The 20,130-nt window shown below is 38.6% G+C and overlaps 1 protein-coding gene across 3 annotated transcripts in view; it reads left to right on the top strand.

The window, feature by feature from the left end:
- The window catches only part of LOC139938111 (Na(+)/citrate cotransporter-like), a 51,364-nt gene extending 31,742 nt beyond the window's left edge, over positions 1–19,622 (top strand). For 2 of the 3 annotated variants that reach the window (XM_071933488.1, XM_071933486.1), the window contains exons 2-13: positions 956–1,221; positions 2,226–2,352; positions 3,177–3,337; positions 3,650–3,874; positions 4,419–4,538; positions 5,129–5,248; positions 5,856–5,972; positions 6,493–6,581; positions 7,703–7,821; positions 10,240–10,401; positions 12,270–12,407; positions 15,183–19,622. In XM_071933488.1, the coding sequence (XP_071789589.1) occupies positions 986–1,221; positions 2,226–2,352; positions 3,177–3,337; positions 3,650–3,874; positions 4,419–4,538; positions 5,129–5,248; positions 5,856–5,972; positions 6,493–6,581; positions 7,703–7,821; positions 10,240–10,401; positions 12,270–12,407; positions 15,183–15,314 (1,746 nt within the window). In that variant the 5' untranslated portion in view covers positions 956–985 and the 3' untranslated portion in view covers positions 15,315–19,622. The remainder of the gene's footprint in view (positions 1–955; positions 1,222–2,225; positions 2,353–3,176; positions 3,338–3,649; positions 3,875–4,418; positions 4,539–5,128; positions 5,249–5,855; positions 5,973–6,492; positions 6,582–7,702; positions 7,822–10,239; positions 10,402–12,269; positions 12,408–15,182) is intronic. The other variant, XM_071933487.1, reaches the window with a different exon arrangement.
- Positions 19,623–20,130: the final 508 nt, after the last annotated feature.

Here is a 20,130-nt window from a genome sequence, read left to right as displayed (position 1 = left end):
CATGTCCAGTCATGTACATGTCCACAGGACGATTTTTGGATAGCCCCGGACACGATTGCATATGCAAAAGTGTCCGTAGTGGACAGTATTGCATGACGGACACAATTGCATCTGACACCTGTTTCACCGGACGATTTTTGCATAGCCCCGGACACGATTGCATATGCAAGAGCGGACAGTATTGCATGGCGGACACAATTGCATCTGGCACCTGTCGCACCGGACGGTTTTAGCATAGCTCGGACACGATTGCAAATGCAACAGTGTCCTGAGCGGACAGTATTGCATGGCGGACACAATTGCATCTGACACCTGTCGCACCGGACGGTTTTTGCATAGCCCCGGACACGATTGCATAGGCAGAAGTGTCCGGAGCGGACAGTATTACATGGCGGACACAATTGCATCTGAAACCTGTCGCACCGGACGGTTTTTGCATAGCCCCGGACACGATTGCATATGCAAAAGTGTCCGGAGCGGACAGTACTGCATGGCGGACACAATTGCATCTGACACCTGTCGCACCGGACGGTTTCTGCATAGCCCCGGACACGATTGCACCGGACGGTTTCTGCATAGCCCCGGACACGATTGCACCGGACGGTTTTTGCATAGCCCCGGACACGATTGCACCGGACGGTTTTTGCATAGCCCCGGACACGATTGCACCGGACGGTTTTTGCATAGCCCCGGACACGATTGCACCGGACGGTTTTTGCGTGGCCCCGGACACGATTGCACCGGACGGTTTTTGCATAGCCCCAGACACGATTGCATATGCAATGTTGGAGGTCGTAAGAAAGGAACTGTTACCCCCATGGTGGTACGTTGGCGTAAACTTCATAAGGTCCATTGATTATTAATAAATTTGAAGAAAACAAATATTCTTTGAAATTTACACCTATCCGAAACTCTTCAACAAAATTGAAAACTTAAACTGTTCCCTCTTTTTCAGCCGGCAAAATGTGGTTGGGTGGTGATTGTTATGGCTGGGTACTGGACGTGCGAGGTAGTCCCCCTGGCTGTCACAGCTCTCCTCCCGGTCCTTCTTTTTCCTCTACTCGGTCTTCAAGATTCAGATGATGTATGCCGTAACTACCTCAAGGATACCAACTTCTTGTGTATGGGTGGATTAATGGTGGCTGTTGCTATACAACATTGGAATCTACATCGGCGTATTGCACTGAGTGTGCTGCTACTGTGTGGTGCTCAACCAAAAAGGTAAAACTCACGTCTCGTAAATTATTAAAATGTATACAAATAATATTTAATTTCATAAACCACATAGTTTTAGCCAACATTTGGGTAGGGCGCCGGCACGTTAATCCGGATGTCGTTGGTTCGAGGGTTCGAGTCACACTCTCTAGTCAGTTTGCCTTTGTTTAACCCCAAATCAAAACTGATTTTTTTTATGATTTTAGCATTTTTTTTTTCTTCAAAGAAGGTAGCTTGTTTAACCAGCTGTAATATCATCTACAGCATTTGAATTACTAGTAACAGTTACAGGTAAGACCAAACGTGATAATGTTAACAACAGTTATAATGACTACTTTACAAGGAGTTACACTGTTCCTATTGGTGAAGATAGCTGCACATTAATAAAACAATAACAACATATTGTTTTGTTAAACCTTTGTTTGTAAATGTGTCTCAATTAGTGTGTAAGAAGCAACTGTGGTCGCAAGATGTCATGCCTTTGAGTTGATATTCCTACTGGTGTGCCAGTAGATTCTGTGCCCCCCCCCCCCCCCCCCCAGGATGATTGTGTGTCCCCGTGTTGCGAATTGTGTACAAACTTCCTCTGATAGCACCCCCTTTTGAATTAATATCCTCAAGACCATGCCAATTTTCAATAAGGGGAACAGATTTTTTTAATTTATTTTGTATTTTTATTTGTTCATTTTTGGTAATTTAATTTTTTGCTGGTTTCGTTTCTTATTTGCCTGATCGGAGGTGGGGGGGGGGGGGGGGATATTTTGCATTTTAATATATGCCCAAGGATAATGGAATTGAAGGCCTTCGGGCTACAGTTTTTTTGTTAACTTTTTCAATTCCAGGCATATGTCCCTGGTTTTTGTTTTGTTTTGATTATGTTTGTATTTTGTATGTGATTTTATGCCGAAAAATTATTATGATAATGATAATATTAATAATCTCTGAGGCACCGGTGTCGTAAAAGTTAAAATTGATTATTTCCTCGTATATTTTATGCACACTTCCCACAGGTTAATGCTTGGTTTTATGTCAGTCACTGCCTTCTTGTCCATGTGGATCAGCAATACCGCCACCACCGCCATGATGGTGCCAATCGTGAATTCTGTACTTACCCAAATCGTTGGGAAAGAAGAATCGGTGAGTTTTTATGTTCAGCGACGGGTTCATTGTGTATGTGTGTTTGTATCTCATTCATAAACAAAATAACTTACTACTTATTAGTTGTCAATCCATTTGTCTAGGGCTGTGTCGATGAATGGTGAAAAAAACCGGAACTTTCTGGTCGAAAAGAATAGCAGATAATTTACTCCAAAATTTATTGTTACAAATTGTTTTAATCACGAGTGTTGGTACACAGGTAAGCAGACTGAATTTTGGTTTGGAATGGGGTGGGGTGGTTCAATTCTCCCGTACAAACAACAAGTTCAAGATTGCGTGTCTCTGCTAAGAACATTTAAATTGCTATAATAGTGGTCGGACAAAAATGGGGAAAAGGGCGCCCTCGTTTGGTCATTTTCGAAAAGGGGCGTTTCAACATAATACTGCCCATCTCCAATAATCATAGTGCAATTATTTTAATTTTGTTGGAACTGTAATTTTGTGTTGATAGTTCAGTGGACCGTGGCTTTTATTACCGTTTAATAATAGTGGGGGTATAGTACAATGAACCTTCTCTCAACCTATTTTTTTTTGTCTGAAAAGGGAATTTTTTCTTCTCGCGTGTGAGTCAATCGCTTAGTTTCGAGGTATTTTTTGTAGATCGTCGTATTGAATGATTTGAAACAAATGTCTTTCCAATGATATTATTTCCAAAAGCGCCCCATATGCCATTTTATAGCCCCAAAACGCCCAAAATCAAAGGCAACGTGTCCCTTGCAAGTGTCACAAGATCGTTTCAAACAACTTTTTCACATAATAGTAATATTACTAAACACAACTATTATTATGGAATTTATTTCTAGGGTGATGACAAGGGCAATGAACAGCCAGACGAAAACGGTTCGCTGGATTCAAGGTACGACAACATACAGATGACAGATGACAAGGAACATCAAGAGGAACACAATACATCAACGACGAAGCTTGAAAGCACATCCCGCTTGGATGAGGATGTGACAATAAGGTTAATCTGTAGTTTTGTGTTATGCCGATTACCGGGCATATAAAACATTACGTCACTTATTTACAACTTGATCCAAACATCGCCAATAAGCTCCACCATATATTAGTTTCAAATAAATGCCTGTCGATAGAAAAAACATAATTTCCATTGTGGTTCTCTAGTAAACACATGACAAAAAACACCCAATAAGACAATACAATAAGGAGTTTACGTCATGAGTGTCCATTTAATTGTTTATACATTCTCATCATAATTTTTACATGCACACACCCACCAATCCATATCCTTTTGATTATTTGTTATACCATGCAGTAAACTAGAACTCGTGAAGAACGAAGCTGCAATCGATGCCGAATGTGTGAAACCCTCAACGGAGCAAGACAAAGCAGATAATATCGACATGTCTTCCTTATCAACGGCAGAGAGCAATTTGTGTAAAGGCATGATGTTGTGTGTTGCGTGCTCAGCATCGTTTGGTGGTACGGCCACACTGACGGGGACGGGTACTAACCTCGTACTCAGCGAAGTGGTGGGCGAGTACGTAATTATTAAAATTATAAGTTACCACCTTTAATTGTGACTTAGTTAAAATAGGCGTGATTAAGCCGTGACGATAAATTGACTCATTGGGCTTCACCGGTAACAATTTAAATCAAAAGGTCGAAGACTGAACATGCAATTTGAATAATGATTTTACTGCAAATATATAGTACAACAAATAAAACATAAAATACACTAAAATACAACGACAAGACTTTAACAGAAGTCAGGAATTTTAGTTCAGGCTTTACTGAAAAAAAAGAAGAGAAAACAAAGTCATAAACAGTTTGTCCTCGAACTTCTTTTAATACACCCTTGCTGCCTAATTGCTAGAATTAAACCTCATTGAAATTGAGCAGACTTCCCCCTATTTGAGTACGTTTTCTTGTGGTCAAAACAGAACTGTGTAAATACCAGCTGTAAATTTGTTCGCCCGCTTCCCATTGAAAGTGTCCATGGTGAGCCAAGAAAGGGTCTTGTTTAATATAAAACTCAGTCTTAAAATGTTTTGAGTTGCCAATTAATTGTTTCTTTCTCACAGTTTGTACGGAGAGGATGCTGGTATTAACTTTGCTTCGTGGTTGGTCTTCGCATTGCCGGCAATGATTCTATGCGTTCTGATTGGATGGCTATGGTTGCAATTCTTCTTCATCGACAGAAGGTGCATTTTTTTTTTACAGCATTGTCCTGCAATGCTTTCAGTGGCGTAACTCGACATATGAATAGGGGAAGGAGGTGGGAACGAAGGTTCTGAGTGGGGAGGGGCCGCTCTCCCTCTCAATTCGGGCCAAACTTTATGGATCTGCTTATACCGTAAGCAAAGAATCGGGCTTTACGGAAGCAGCGAACTTATTTCAAGGGTTCAGAGGGAAGGTTTGCTTATGGAAATAATAATAAGCATTATTTCGATAATAGGCATTATTTGCTTACACATGTATAGGGCATAAATGAAGCAATTGGACGGTAAGCGGAGAATGGTGACCGTAAGCGCAGACTTTGTCGGCAAGCAGAGCCAGAAATTAGGTCCCATCGTCACCACAGATTGTGCCACAGAATATCATCATAATATAATTTTTGATAGTTCCTTTCATTTTTATTTCGTTAAACAAGTACGGTTCAAAAGGTGAAGCATAAACTAATCTTAAAAAACATTATGTCTACTGAGAACTGTGGTGTTTTTTTTTAATCACTTTGAGAGTAATCAACGTTTGAAGAGTGTGAATTATTGATTGTGACCGGTTATTCTGGCAGGATACTCGGATGTTGTCGTGATTGCAGCTCGTGTTTCTCATGCAAAGACGGACAAAACAAGAAAGGGCAGAAAATCAAGGCTGTCATTCGGGCACAGTACGACGCTCTTGGTCCAATTTCGTAAGTTAAAAAAAAAATGTTAATTTAATTTTGATTATTTATTTATCCTTTTCATACAGCGTGGAATACTCCCAATTTTATTTATTTTTACACAACTAAGGAGACAAAAACAAAAATCCCGAGGGCTTCGGGAGTAGCTAAAGCTATAATTTACTTGTTACTTAATGGAACACGTTGCCTTGGATCGGTCGAATAAGTCTTAATGCATATGGTTAGAAAGATGTCGTTAAAGTAAAATACAATGATCTCCACAACTATGCCTCGAAATGGCGTGGTTTTCCTTTTACCTCGTCGACTAACACGGTCAGCCATGGCGAAAAAATAAATGGTAAAAAAACACGCAATTTCGAGTCATATACTTGTGTGGACCATTATATTATACTTTTAAAACATCTATCTAACCATATGCATTTCATAACAAACGGTTACACACGCTTTTCAAAGACCAACTCGTCCGATCCAAGGCAACGTGTTCCTTTAATGTAATCTTAAAAAATGTTTGTACATTGTATGCTGATTTAATGCAATACGGGCCTGCGGTTGTTGGAACCGTTTTTCTTTTTAATAATTTGACAAGTTCTTCTTCTCATATTAATCTACACAACAGGTGGGCGGAGTCATGGGTATTGGTACACTTCGTAGCCCTAGCACTTCTCTGGCTAACAAAAGAACTGTCATTCATCCCTGATGCAATGGGGTGGGCGGGGCTATTCCCAGTTACAGAGTAAGTATTTCCCTCAAGTCAAGTCACGTCAAGTCACAAATCAGTGAAACTGGCGACTCTAGTCCGAATCGAGTCCAAGTCACCGACTCGGGTCAGTAGCATATCATTTTATGGTTTCGCTACTGCTTTGCAGGATACCGTTTCCAACGGTTCCAGACTCGTTTTGTTCTGTCAACAAGCAAGAGCTAGCCAGCCTACGTGGTTTTTTATAAGCTAGAAAAAAGAGGCAAAAACAGCTCATTGTAAAAAGCCCACGCTCTGCGTCAATTCATCTTAATTGTTGTTATTGACCTTTAATTTACAAAATTGTGTACTTTAGTGCAGTAAGCACAACAATGAGCTCAACTAGTATTTTAGTAAGCACCTTTATAAAAATGAGAGCATGCGTTTGTTGTCGCCACAGTTAAGAGACCATCAATATGTATTAAGGTCGGGGAATGACGTCATTGCAGTTTTCCCACCGTACCTTCTTTTCAATTTATTTATGATTTATTTTTCTGTTTATTTTTATTTTTTATAGATATGTAACCGACGCCACTGCAGTTGTCTTCATATGCTTTATGTTATTTATTTTCCCTTCAAAGCCACCAAATTTGTTGTGCTTCCGAGGTAAGTTACCGTGCAGTACGTCATTGGTCTCATCCAATTCTTATGTTCAAAGTAGGCCAATTGATTCTGTGTTATGATGCACTCTTTTTCCAGTAGAAAAAGTTGTCCCATTCGAAGTTGGGGAAGTTAGGTCTTCAACATTATACATTAAAATGTTTGTACCATGTCATTTCATTTCATGCTTTTTCAGAGCACAATTTGAAACATGACGTAATTACAAATAGGTCTGCAAAAAATAACTTAAAAAGAGGGAAATATACAGAAAATTCATTTAAAATGTGACGCCTTTACACAGTTTTAATGTGAGTTTAGAGCAGGTAAGTGACGGTCTTTAGCCTCTTATACAGTCTCTATCTAGTGTAGACTTGATTTCAAGTCTGATACTGCGGTTATTTATATATCTAGTGGGGCAAAGGGACCTCATCAAACTTTCACATTGGAGTTCCTATGTAATTCCTCCTCTAATTGTATTTATATTTACTCGTTTTAATGTGGAAACTCAATCGAAAGACGATGAAAACAAACCCACAGTTGTGAGGCCGTTCGTGAATTTTACCACTTTGAGAAAAAATCTTCCTTCAGGCCTAATTCATATTCTGTCAGCACTGTGACCGCTGCTTAGTTTGTGGTAACACCTGTTTTGTTGTAAACAACACACAAATATGAACGTTGGTTGCTGAAAAAGAAATTAGCAACCGTTTCTTTTTTTAAAGGAACACGTTGCCTTGGATCGGTCGAGTTGGTCTTTGAAAAGCGTTCTATAACCGTTTGTTATAAAATTGGTATGGTTAGAAAGATGTTGTAATAGTAGAATACAATGATCTACACAAATATGCCTCGAAATTGCGTGGTTTTTGTGTTACCTCGTCGACAAACACGGTCGGCCATTTATGGGGGTCAAAAACTTGACTCCCATAAATGGCCGACCGTGTTAGTCCGCGACGTAAAATGAAAACCGTACAATGTTGAGTGCTACTTGTGTGGATCATTATATTCTACTTTTACAACATCTTTCTAACCATATGCATTTCATAACAAACGGTTTCAAACGCTTTTCATAGAACAACTCGTCCGATCCAAGGCAACGTGTTCCTTTAACCTCTCGCTCTTGAATTGACTAGATGGCACGCCGGTTGGTCCACGGGTTCCGTTACTATCATGGTCCATGGTCCAGAAGAAGCTACCGTGGAATGTGGTATTTCTCCTGGGTGGGGGATTCGCTCTCGCCGATGGATGCAAAGTAAGAAACCCAACAATTGTACACAACAACAAATGATAGGTAACTTAACATTATATGAATCGCGTATACTCGGATCCGCGTTTTACTGCAGGTCATAAACAACAGAGCACAGCGCAGCAAAAACGAACAACAAGCCGAAAAGGATAATCAAATTAATAACAATAATAATATAACAATACTACTACTAATAATAAATAAGAACACTTTTTTTATTCCAGGAATATGTCCCTGGTTTTTTTAATTTTTTAAATTATATTTCTATTGTATGTGTTTGTATGCCGAATAAATAATAATAGTAATAATATTAATAATGATTTGTAAATCGCCTTATGAACAATAACATAATATACGATGGGGGTAAATATACAATTATAAATAAGCAGATTACAAATAAGCAGCTTCAAACCAAGGAACTGTTATTAACACAGAGACTTAATACAGTGTAATAAACTAGCCTGGCAAACTTGCACAGAAAGACTTTCCGAATAACAACAATAACAACGTATTGGAAATTGAAAATTCTCGTAATTTGAGCAAAGGAAGCAATACTCGGAAATTTAGTACCGCGCAGAACCTTCAAAGTTCAAAACGTACGTTGCCAGAGACATGCACTAGCCACATGTCTACGTTTTATTATTCGTTAACAAAGTTAATAATTGATAATACTATTTTTCATTCGTAGGCTACATGTCCTCGATTGCCACAATTTACACAACGTTTACAAATCTAATAAATAAATGCTCTTGAAAGAAGGCGAGCGATATAGGTTTTTCCGGTAATTTTTCTACAAAAGCAGTAAAATTAAACGACGCGTGAGTTTATTTTTCGGAAACATTTGACGTCGGCCCCTCGAACAGCTTTTTAAATTGAAGCAGCTCTTCGCAGAGTACTTGCGCCCATTCCGATCAAACAAAAAATGAGCGCCCTCTATTTTCAGTTGATTACAAATTCACATTCATCAAAGTGAACTTATATATAGGTTTCGCTCTATAAGGACTATGCAAACTTGCTCAAATACGAGTGAAATAGACTGGGAATTTTTGTTTATATTTTTATGCCAAAAATGGCCTCGAAAATATTAATATTTGGTTGTGAAAATGAACTCTACAAAATATAAATGTATGCATAAAGCAATAATGATTGCTCACAATGCTGATGTTTTGCTTCCAGCCTCGGTTTGGATCACATTGATTCAACTGGAAGAAATACAAGATGGCTCCTCGCTCACATAGACTCCCGAGCTGATTAAGAGCGGCCATGCAAGGGATACCGCGGTCTATATCCTCGGCCAAATTTAATGGAGCTGCGTAAGAACAGACAAAAAATAGCTAAAATAAGCATACCAAAGTTTAACTTTACCAGATTAAGATTACAAGCCAATCCGCCATGTCATTTGTACAATTTGTGACTATACATTTCTGCTAAACAGACTATAGTTAAATAAACGTTTAATACAAAATTGGTAAGATAAAAATTGTGAAGATCACAGACTTACATAAAACTTACACGGTCTAATGATGATGATAGCAGAAACCATCCCTTGTGATATTCCTGTCTGAAATGTCATATTGATGAGAGAAATAAAATAAAACTAGCTTCCAGTTTTGGAGTCTATCGCTGAGTGAGCATTTTAGATGCAACTGTTTTGTTAGCAAAAAAAAAAAAAAAAAAACAGTTCATTATGCAACGTTCGTTTCAAGTAATATTTTATGCTTTAAAAAACAAGCTCTTTGAAATTGGCTCTTTTATAATTGACGGTTAACCTGTTGATTCTAAGGCAATGCCTTTTGTTCATTATGTTATATGAATCCGGCCATGTCTTGTGTACAGTTTATGACTGGTATCCATGCAGTTCATGTCTGCTAAACTGAAAATAAGCTAATTATGTTTTTTTTCTTAAACAAAGGCAGTGGACACTATTGGTAAGTACTCAACATAATTATATGCATAAAACCTCGATTGGTAACGAACGATGGGAGAGGTTGATAATATAAAACATTGTAAGAAACGGCTCCCTCTGAGGTGACATGGTTTTTGAGAAAGAAGCAATTTTCCACGAATTTGATTTCGAGACCTCAAGTTTAGAATGTGAGGTCTCGAAATCCACCGTCTGAAGGCACAAAGACAAGGGGTGACAAGAACAAGGGTGTTTTTATGTCATTCATATCTCGCACCTTCGACGACCAAGAGCTCAAATTTCCGCAGTTTTTATTTTTTATTTTATTTTATGCATGTGTTGAGATATACCAAGTGAGAAGACTGGTCTTTGACAATATTACGAATAGTGTCCACTGTCGTTAAGCTTTTTATAGTTTATGCTGAAGCCGCGCTATCAAATTTGCCCCTGGAATGGTTTTAATTGGCGGTGAATAGAACCTGTTGATTCTAACGGAGTGCCGTTTGTTCATTATGTTATAGGAATCCGGTCTCTCCCAGTGGCTCGCAGACCAGTTTAGAGTATTCCAGGGCGTTCCCGCACCCGTCCTCATCCTAATCATCACAATCGTCATCTGTATTTTTACAGAGTTCACCAGCAACGTCGCCACGGCAACCATTTTCCTACCCGTTCTTGCCGCATTGGTGAGCTTCCATTTTGTTTTGTCAATTAACGAAAAAACACTGCATTGTATGCTGGGGGACCTTAATAGTGAAAGCTAAAAGTCTGTGAGTGGTCCGATCGATGTCTAATAATGCTTTTTCTGGTCGTTTTTCTCTCGAGAGACGAGAAGCTTCCAAGGCCCGTACGTTATTTGCTATTACTAGCCATTATCATTAATTTGTAGTGTCGCTGCCATTTTGAATAAAAGAAATAGGCCTTCTTTGGGAAAAGTGGCACACGATTGCGATGAACACACACAATAGACTGTTGGGTCTAATGAGTGGGAAACAGATCCCAGAAATCCCGCGCCCTTTCCCTTGCCGATAACATAACATCAAATTATACCCTTTAGTATTCTTAATCGAAACGTCGGTCCCCAAACTCATGTTGACTGCTTTTGGATGGCTAACCACAATGACACAATGATTGTTTTTGAGTGCAATGGTGACACCTTTGTCATGAGTTGAAATCGTAAATGTACAGTGCAAACGAGGTGAAGCCGAGTTTAATATTTTAATTCGTGGGTTTAATATTTTAATTCGTTGAGACATTCTCAGTCATGGCACGCGTGCAAAGCATCCATCATTTTGTCTTAAAGTAGTATTATGCTATCCATTATTCCCATGTGGTTTATTATTATAGTATAATAAACGAGGATAGAAATTGTCAACTGAAGGAAAATACAAGCAACAGGTGGATAAGATGCAAAGATTACCCTAGACCATCAACCACAGGGACTTGTAATTCTGTGCTGTGTGCATATAGCATAAAACATGTACGCCAAATGACATTGAAAAAGAAGTGTTATCTAAAAAGGATAACAAATTGGAATAATTTCAATTTGGTCAAGTACCAACTCAATTTAACCCCCCCATTCAGAATTACCTCTTAAATTATATTAGCATTTATCATTAAATACTAGGCTTATTCGTCTTCTTCTTAACAGTCCCACCGTCCATGCTTACACAAATCCAGCACAGATCGATATGATTGTACTGGGATTTAAACTCAAACAATTGGCAGGTTAAAGGCACTGTACATTATGGTATAATTAATTACTCAAAATAGTTGTTAGCAAACCAACTTACGAGTAATGGGGAGAGGTTGATAGTATAAAACACTGTGAGAAATGGCTCCCTCTGAAGTAACGTATTTTTTTGAGAAAGAGGTATATTCTCACACAAATAACAAAACACTTCAGCTGATGGAGCCTTTTATTATGCATCTGTGAGCACACAAAGTAATCCAACAGGGTGTGTTTTTCTGTTATTATCCTCGTGCAACTACGATGACCAATTTAGTCAAATTTTCACATATTAAGTGCTTTATGCATATGTTTGGATACACCAAGTGAGAATAATGGTCTTTTGCAATTACCAAAGGTGTTCATTGTCTTTAAGTCGTTCCCGCCCACTGTTTTGTTAAAGGAACACGTTGCCTTGGATCGGACGAGTTGGTCTATAAAAAGCGTTTATAACCGTTTTTTTATAAAATGCATATGGTTGGAAAGATGTTTCAAAAGTAGAATACAATGATCCACACAAGTTTGCCTCGAAATTGCGAGGTTTGCCTTTTACTGTGCGAACCAACACCGTCGGCCATTTATGGGAGTCAAAATTTTGACTCCCATAAATGGCCGACGTGTTAGTTTACGAGGTAAAAAGAAAACCGTGCAATTTCGAGGCATGTTTGTGTGGATCATTGTATTCTACTTTTACAAAATATTTTTACCCATGTGCATTTCATAACAAACGGTTACACACGCTTTACAAAGACCAACTCGACCGATCCAAGGCAACGTGTTCCTTTAATAGCGACATTGGTTATTATTTTGATATTTCATTTACAGGCTGAGAGTATTTGCATCAACCCATTGTACATTATGATTCCTGCTGCATTGTCCTGCTCGTATGCCTTTATGCTACCGGTCGCAACCCCGCCTAATGCAATCGTCTTCTCCTATGGTACAGTCACTGTACTTGATATGGTAAGTGATACGGTACCAGACTACAAGTACTTACAATATTAAAGATTTAGATAAACTGCTTTATATATATATTTTTAGAACTCTGGTATCTTAAAATGAGGTTCGAACACTTGATGACTAAAATTTTAATTCGGAAAATGTCGATAGTTGAGCAAAGAAATTATAATCGTATGGTTTGAATGGGAGCTAAGCACTATGGTAATGGTCAATTATGCCTACATTATCCTTTTTAAAGGCAGTGGACACTATAATTTTTAGCATAAAACCTTACTTGGTATCGAGTAATGGGGAAGGGTTGATAGTATAAAACATTGTGAGAAACGGCTCCCCCTCAAGTGGAGTAGTTTTCGAGAGGGAAGTAATTTTCCACGAATTTGATTTCGAGACCTCAGATTTAGAATTTGAGGTCTCGAAATCAAGCATCTGAAATCACACAACTTCGTGTGACAAGGGTGTTTTTTTCTTTCATTATCATCTCGCAACTTCGATGGCCGATAGAGCTCAAATTTTCACAGGTTTGTTTTTGTATGTATATGTTTAGATACACCAAGTGAGAAGACTGGTCTTTGACAATTACCAATAGTGTCCATGTCTTTAAGTGAACACATTTGTGAAAGCAGCACGGTGTATACCAACTGGATGATACTCTATGGTAAAAATCTGACACAAAATGCCCGACTTGAACATTAATTTGTACTTTATTGTCTATCAAAAAATGAACGCTGAGAAATTCTTCACCGGGAAGGATGTTTAGCACTATATTTTCAGGTGGATTTTACTAACAAAAACCAATAAACTCACGTGGTTATCAGTAACATTGACTGTCTGCTCTTTAAATGCAGTACCTTGACAACTCAGCAGGTATAGGCAATAATTATGCAAAGTTAGATTGAGTAATTGATTGTACAAATAACCAATTATAGACAATGCTGTGCGAGGTAGTAACGCATTGCGTAGTGTACTACGGAGTTACATAGTTACGCCACTCCAAAATGTCTGAATATTTTGATTGTTAGGCAAATTTTGCCTATCAATACTGCTATGTTATTACTTTACTGAAGCTTTTAATGTTGGACTGCACCTGCTTTACGCTTATTCAATCAGTATTCAGTGTCTGTATAGTCTGGAGTACGTTTAGCTGTGATTTTTGACGATAGTTAAATTAATTTAAGGAAAAAACACATTTGCACCCTGCCTTTGTCGTCAGGTAATCAGTAAGGCTTTGTCTGATACCCTGGGTCCACTAGCAATAACAAACCTGAATGTCTGAAGGGGACATACTATTTTGCCATTTCAACCTTTGTTCCGTTAAAGGTGGTTGGAGAATGACATCACTGCCCAAGTCCTGACCAGTTCTTTTTTGATTACCTTAAATTTCAATGAATAGCACATAAAACAACCCGCTCGATTATACTCACTCAATTTAGTAGATAGAAACGGCACGGTAAAAATATTATTCAACCATTACAACTCAATCACCGGTTTCATCATATTGTTGAGAACTTGTTAATTCGACTTCTTTTAAAATCCGCAAACCAATGAAAAGAAAGCCAACAATTGTAACCAGCTCTTTATATATAGAGGGTGCGTTCGATAAGCTTCCCTGGGTCGACCCCGCGGTGCTCACTCGGGTGAGCCCCTTACAAGAGCTAATCGAACGATCACACTCGCCCTCCCGTGGTGACGGCATGCACCTCAGGTCACCCCCAAGTGACCCACTCCACAAGCAGGGCACTTGGGGCTGACCCGGGTGAGCCCCGTCAAAGCTATTCGAACGTATCGGGGCAGACCGGGGTCGACCCAGGGAAGCTAAACGAACACACCCATAGTAACTGTTGGAAGTGTGTCGCTGCGTGATACTGAGTGCTGGACCCTCACTTACACCCTAACAGAATAAATACACTACCTCCACAAGGGCACAAGTGTCATGACTGTGTATCGAACCCACACTCTGATGCTTTACAAAGCCTGAGTCCGGGTGAACTAGACCGTTCGGCTACAACACGCCTTTCAATTCGAGAGCCACATAGGTGATGGGAAAAGTACGCTCGACGCTTACATGTTTATTAAAGAAAACACGAGCAGCAACTTTGATGAAAATTCCCCTCTGGTAAAAATTTGTAATATCATGCAGCATCAATAAACTCTAAAATTGAGTGCATGAATCTAAATCAAATTTCCTGCCTTCGTCGTAACAGTGAAAAGACATCATTCATGGACTGTCTAGTTTCGTTTAAAGAGCATCCGTCACTGTAATTTTGATTAAAAGTACCGTGCCGTATGTGTTCATCGTGTAAAAGCATGCCTTGCTTGTATACATTTAAAGGGTTTTATACCTTTTGGCAAACTTTTAGCCATGGCATGAATCCCTACTCAATGTGAATAGAATATAATGATATGTATGCATTAATTACCTGTAGAAGTTTCAGCCTCATTAATTGTAATTCTTTTAAGAAGAAAAAAAAGGTAAAAATCACAGAGCAATATTTTCAGGAGAGACGCGTACGTTGTACATGCCATCATAATGTTCGTCTCATCACTGTGAGACAAACAATATTTTTGTGAAAATGGTTGACTTATTTCTCTTTGCAAAAGCTAGAGCACATCAGCAAGTTATAATATCAGAGAAGCTTGTTACCATCAGCATCTTTAAACCGTGTAAGTTTAATGTAAATCTGTGGACGTCTGTGTTTTGTGTCGCACAAAAAGTACCAACACCCTTTAAGATAATGATTTCGTGTACATTAACTTGTCTTTTCTTTGTTCCCCTTCCAGGCAAAATCAGGTGCAATGATGAACTTCATAGGTATCGTCATGGTTAACGTGCTGATAAACACTCTAGCCATTCCCATGTTTGACGTGTATAACTACCCTTCGTGGGCGAACAACTCAACGTGCCAAGCATAGAGCCCTGGGGAAACAACTCAACGCGCCAAGCATAGAGCCCTGGGGAAACAACTCAACGTGCCAAGCATAGAGCCCTGGGGGAACGAATTAGGGCGAGCATAAATCCTTGGGGCGCACAGGTCTTAGATGGTCTGATATAAGATTGGAGAAAAAAGACAGTAAATAACTTGTTCATTTTCAGGCTAATTATACAATTTCTAACAAGAGTGACGGGACAGTTTTTGACCAGCCAGTTATTTTATACCCATTATGTATTGGAAACGAAGTGACTAGAGTACGTCTATCACCCCCCCCCCCCCCCCGTCACCCGATTGGAGTTGGGCAGAGGGCGGTTTGAATGTAAACATAGGTCACGTCGTCTATAGTTCACGGTGGCGCAAATCTCATACATTATTTTCTTCGTTAACCCCACGTGACTGTGCTTGAGCCAACCAGAATCAAGGGCTATCAAGAGGTGTGTTATAATGGTAATTATGATAATAAGCAGGGTAATTAATGTTATAAGATGTTATTTTGTTCTTCTTTTTAAGTCCACATTCAGGAAATTGTTGACACAACAGTCGAGAATTGTATACAATAAACGTTATTTTCTCTGGATTCTGAGTAACAAACATTTGTCTGGGAATGCTAAGCGAACACTGACGTCATTGTGCTCTAATTATCGCAGCGACGTTTCGCAAGAGTTAAAGGCAGTTGGTAATTGTCAAAGACTAGCCTTCACAGTTGGTATATCTCAACATATGCATAAAATACAAACCTGTGAAAATTTGAGCTCAATCGGTCGTCGAACTTGCGAGATAATAATGAAAGACAAAAACACCCTTGTCACACGAAGTTGTGTGCGTTTAGATGGTTGATTTCGAGACTACAAGTTCTAAATATGAAGTCTCGAAATAAAATTCGTGGAAAATTACTTCTTTCTCAAAAACTATGGCACTTCAGAGGGAGCCGTCTCACAATGTTTTATACCATCAACCTCTCCCTATTACTCTTCACCAAGAAAGGTTTTATGCTGATAACTATTTTGAGTAATTACCAATAGTGTCCACTGCCTTTAAGTAATTTCAACAATGGGGCGAAATGTTATGTTTGAATAATGTGGCACTTACAAGTATTATGAACGGGTGTTCTACACGGAATAGTTGATTATCTCACAGCTAGCATGCCCCAGGGGAGAATGTCTCTGAGGATGAGGGACTGCTTTATTGGAAATTATTTTACATTTTGGGGATGGGTGGCGAGATTCCTGACGCCAACTTTGTATTGAGATATTGTGCTTCGGGGGAGATGGCAGTTTAATTAAAACACTCGTGTATGATGTACATGTCTGTTGCATTAAAGAAATGGGTGAACAGAATAATCTTAGAGTAGTTGAAATAATGTACTAATACTATAATATTTATATGAAGACAGTTTAGAGCCCTTGCGTGAACAAATTAGTTGTATAGTAAACACAGTGCACAAAATAAGCTGTCGAGCATTGAAATTTATAATTTTCCTAACACAGCTCTGAATACTTTTTCAAATTGTTGGTCAACATTTGTATTATTGTTGTTAATGTTGTTGATGATTTTGTTTTCTCTTTTAAAGATAGTGGACACTATAATTGGTAATTGCCAAAGATCAGTCTTCTCACTTAGTGTATAGCTCAACATATGCATAAAATAACAAACCTGTGAATACAAGTTTGAGCTCAATCGGTCGTCGTGACGGGATAATCGGTCATCGAAGTTGCGAGATAATAATGGAAGAAAAAACACCATTGTCACCCGAAGTTGTGTGCTTTCAGATGCTTGATTTGGAGACCTCAAAATCTAAATATGAGGTCTCGAAATCGAATTTGCGGAAAATTACGTCTTTCTCGAAAACTGCGTCACTTTAGAGAGAGCCGTTTATCACAATGTTTTATACTATTAACCTCTCCCCATTACCTGTTACCAAGTAAGGTTTTATGCTAATAATTATTTTGAGTAATTACCAATTGTGTCCACTGCCTTTAAAGTAACGTCATTAACAACAGGCGTACACATTCTATGGGAAAATACGTTAACAGAACGGCTGCGCCATTAAATAAGGGATGAGATTATCCAGTCTTTTGGCTGAATGCAGTCTTTTCATGTCGGCCTGGTGGAGAACATCAGACATTGTTTTTTTCCCACAAATAAAGAAATTCTGCTCATTTGTCTACTTCTCTAGTGCTTTGGATACTGTTCCCAAAAGCTCATTGGAATCTATAACCCCAGGGGTTACCAAACGGTAGAAATGCCATCATTTCAACATACCTTTGAATTTGTATCCAAGTTTCAGACTTTTTCGTCAGTAATGACTCTCACCATTGTTAAATAGGGATTATTTTTTTAACGGAAACATCAAGGTAAATCTCCCGTAGCTTAGCGTTAAAAAGTAAATACATTTCTTTGAATTTATTTACATATGAGTTGTTGAATTAATAAAATGTTGGGAGGCTCCATCATGACTTTCGTGTGTTCCAACGATTTGGAATGTTAGCATTGAGGTGTAATTATATTAGTATAATGTTAATAATAAATAAATTCATATTGCGACACTAAAACAAAATGATCGAAAGCGCAAAACATATTTTAAAATGCACAGCATGGAAGAGAACAATATAATAAACAAGACTGGTCACCAGGCCAGTGTAACCACAGTAGGCCGATGTCCCGTAAAAAGAGAAATAGTTTTTACTTGTAACTCTGCTAGCATTAGTATCCAGGTAAGTTATTCATGTATAAAGTGAGTTTACATTTTATCAATTGTGAATAATGACATGTAAAAGCTATTGTAAGGCTGGGTACTTATGTGATTAAAATCTGATTAAAATCACATACCCAGCCTCGACAACCTCTCAGGTCGCACTGTGACACAATTTGTAGCAAATTTACAATAGCAACACCTTCATGCATTACGTGGTAGATTGGTTAGAGTAGAAGAAATGAGGGTGTATACCAAAATCCGAATGTGGCACATCACCCAAATCTATGACACCTTCTACGATGCCCAGCCCTTGAGGAGCAGTCTTAATGCTGCCTTGAAGACCTGGGGCAGATTGCAATAAAACGGTCTTAGTCAGCGGTCTAAGACCAGTCAGTTATAGCCGGCTACGGTCTTAACTTAGTCAGTCATCAAGCCTTTTGCACTGAGCCGGTCTTAGATAAGTCGGCGAAAAGTAATGCAATATCAAATGTCCCATAATACTTAGCACATCTGCAGCACTGGCGTTACGGCATTGTTCTTATTGCTTAGGTTACAATCATAGGATATCCAATCATTTTCACTCTTGGGAACATATTTATTTACGATACAATGTATCATCACCATAAAGCCTCTCATGGGTGTAATATACCTCTAAATATTTGGTCTTGTCGTAGAGCTCGTCACATCAAATCGTCTACAACTAACAAATGCAGCGCCATCTTTAAAAAACAAATTTAAGAACGATTATAGCGCATAGCCAGCTAATGGCAGACTTTAAGACTTGCTATAATTATAGACCGCGCTATTGCAATCGGTCTATAATTAAAGACTTTCTATAAGCGCGTTTCAAGTTAGCCGGCTATAGCGCATAGACCAGTTTAATACCGCTTGGTGCAACCCACCCCTGGTCAAACAGTTAAAGAGTAGATGATGGACTCGAAAGAAGAAGTCTGATAAGAACTTAATTAAAACTATTTATAGCGACGTTATGTACCACAGGAATACAACGTGTTTAATGTTTGATAGTTTAAAGGAACACGTTGCCTTGGATCGGACGAGTTGGTCTATAACTGAGCGTTTATAACCGTTTTTTATAAAATGCATATGGTTGGAAAGATGTTTTAAAAGTAGAATACAATTATTCACACAAGTTTGCCTCGAAATTGCGTGGTTTTCCTTTTACTGCGCGAACTAACACGGTCGGCCATTTATGGGAGTCGAAAATTTGACTCCCATATTAATGGCCGACCGTGTTAGTCGACGAGGTAAAAGGAAAACCGTGCAATTTCGAGGCATGTTTGTGTGGGTCATTGTATTCTACTTTTACAACATCTTTCTACCCATATGTAATTTATACAAAACAGTTACAAACGCTTTTCAAAGACCAACTCGACCGATCCAAGGCAACGTGTTCCTTTAAGCTTTTAGATTTAAGATCTCACTGATACAAACAAGAAAGTGCTTTTGATTGTAATCTTGTGTAGGCTTAAATTACAGTCTTTAAGGTTACTTTTAAAGTGCTTTTAACCCGTAAACAATCTGTTTGTTTTTTCCAGTAAAGGGCATCAATGAATAAATGACGGGGGAAAAATACAATCGCTTAGTTTCGTTTTTTTATTTGTATTGATATGTTTGTTTTGTTGTTGCAAACAATCAATTTATCAATTTAATTCCACATTTAAACAAAAACGTGCAGATCAATGAAATCTTATGTAGAAAGTCAATTACTAAAGGCACTTTATTCCCAGGTTGGCGTATCCGAACAGAATATGCATAAAATAACAACCCTGTGAAAGTTTAAAGTCACCTGGAAGTGGTATTTTTTCAAAATAAAGCTTTTGTCACTATAATATATGTGTTTTGATAAGTGGAATGTGAATAAACAGTTAACTAAGTTTCAAACAAATCAGTTCTTATGTTATTTACAAATTTAAGAGTAGACCCCGACCCGAGAGGGCGCTGTTCGTGATGTCAATCGAGGCAGACTTTGCCTGTAATGCGTAGAGTAAACACAATTGCAAAGTACATGTACGGACCAAGTCGTGAGTTTGTAAGTTAAAATTGTTTGTTTTTTCCGGCAATGCCGACCAAGTGTATTGTT

This window comes from Asterias amurensis, chromosome 6 (assembly GCF_032118995.1).
Source record: "Asterias amurensis chromosome 6, ASM3211899v1".
Classification (NCBI taxonomy): Eukaryota; Metazoa; Echinodermata; class Asteroidea; order Forcipulatida; family Asteriidae; genus Asterias; species Asterias amurensis.
This window is presented reverse-complemented; position numbering and strand designations above follow the sequence as displayed.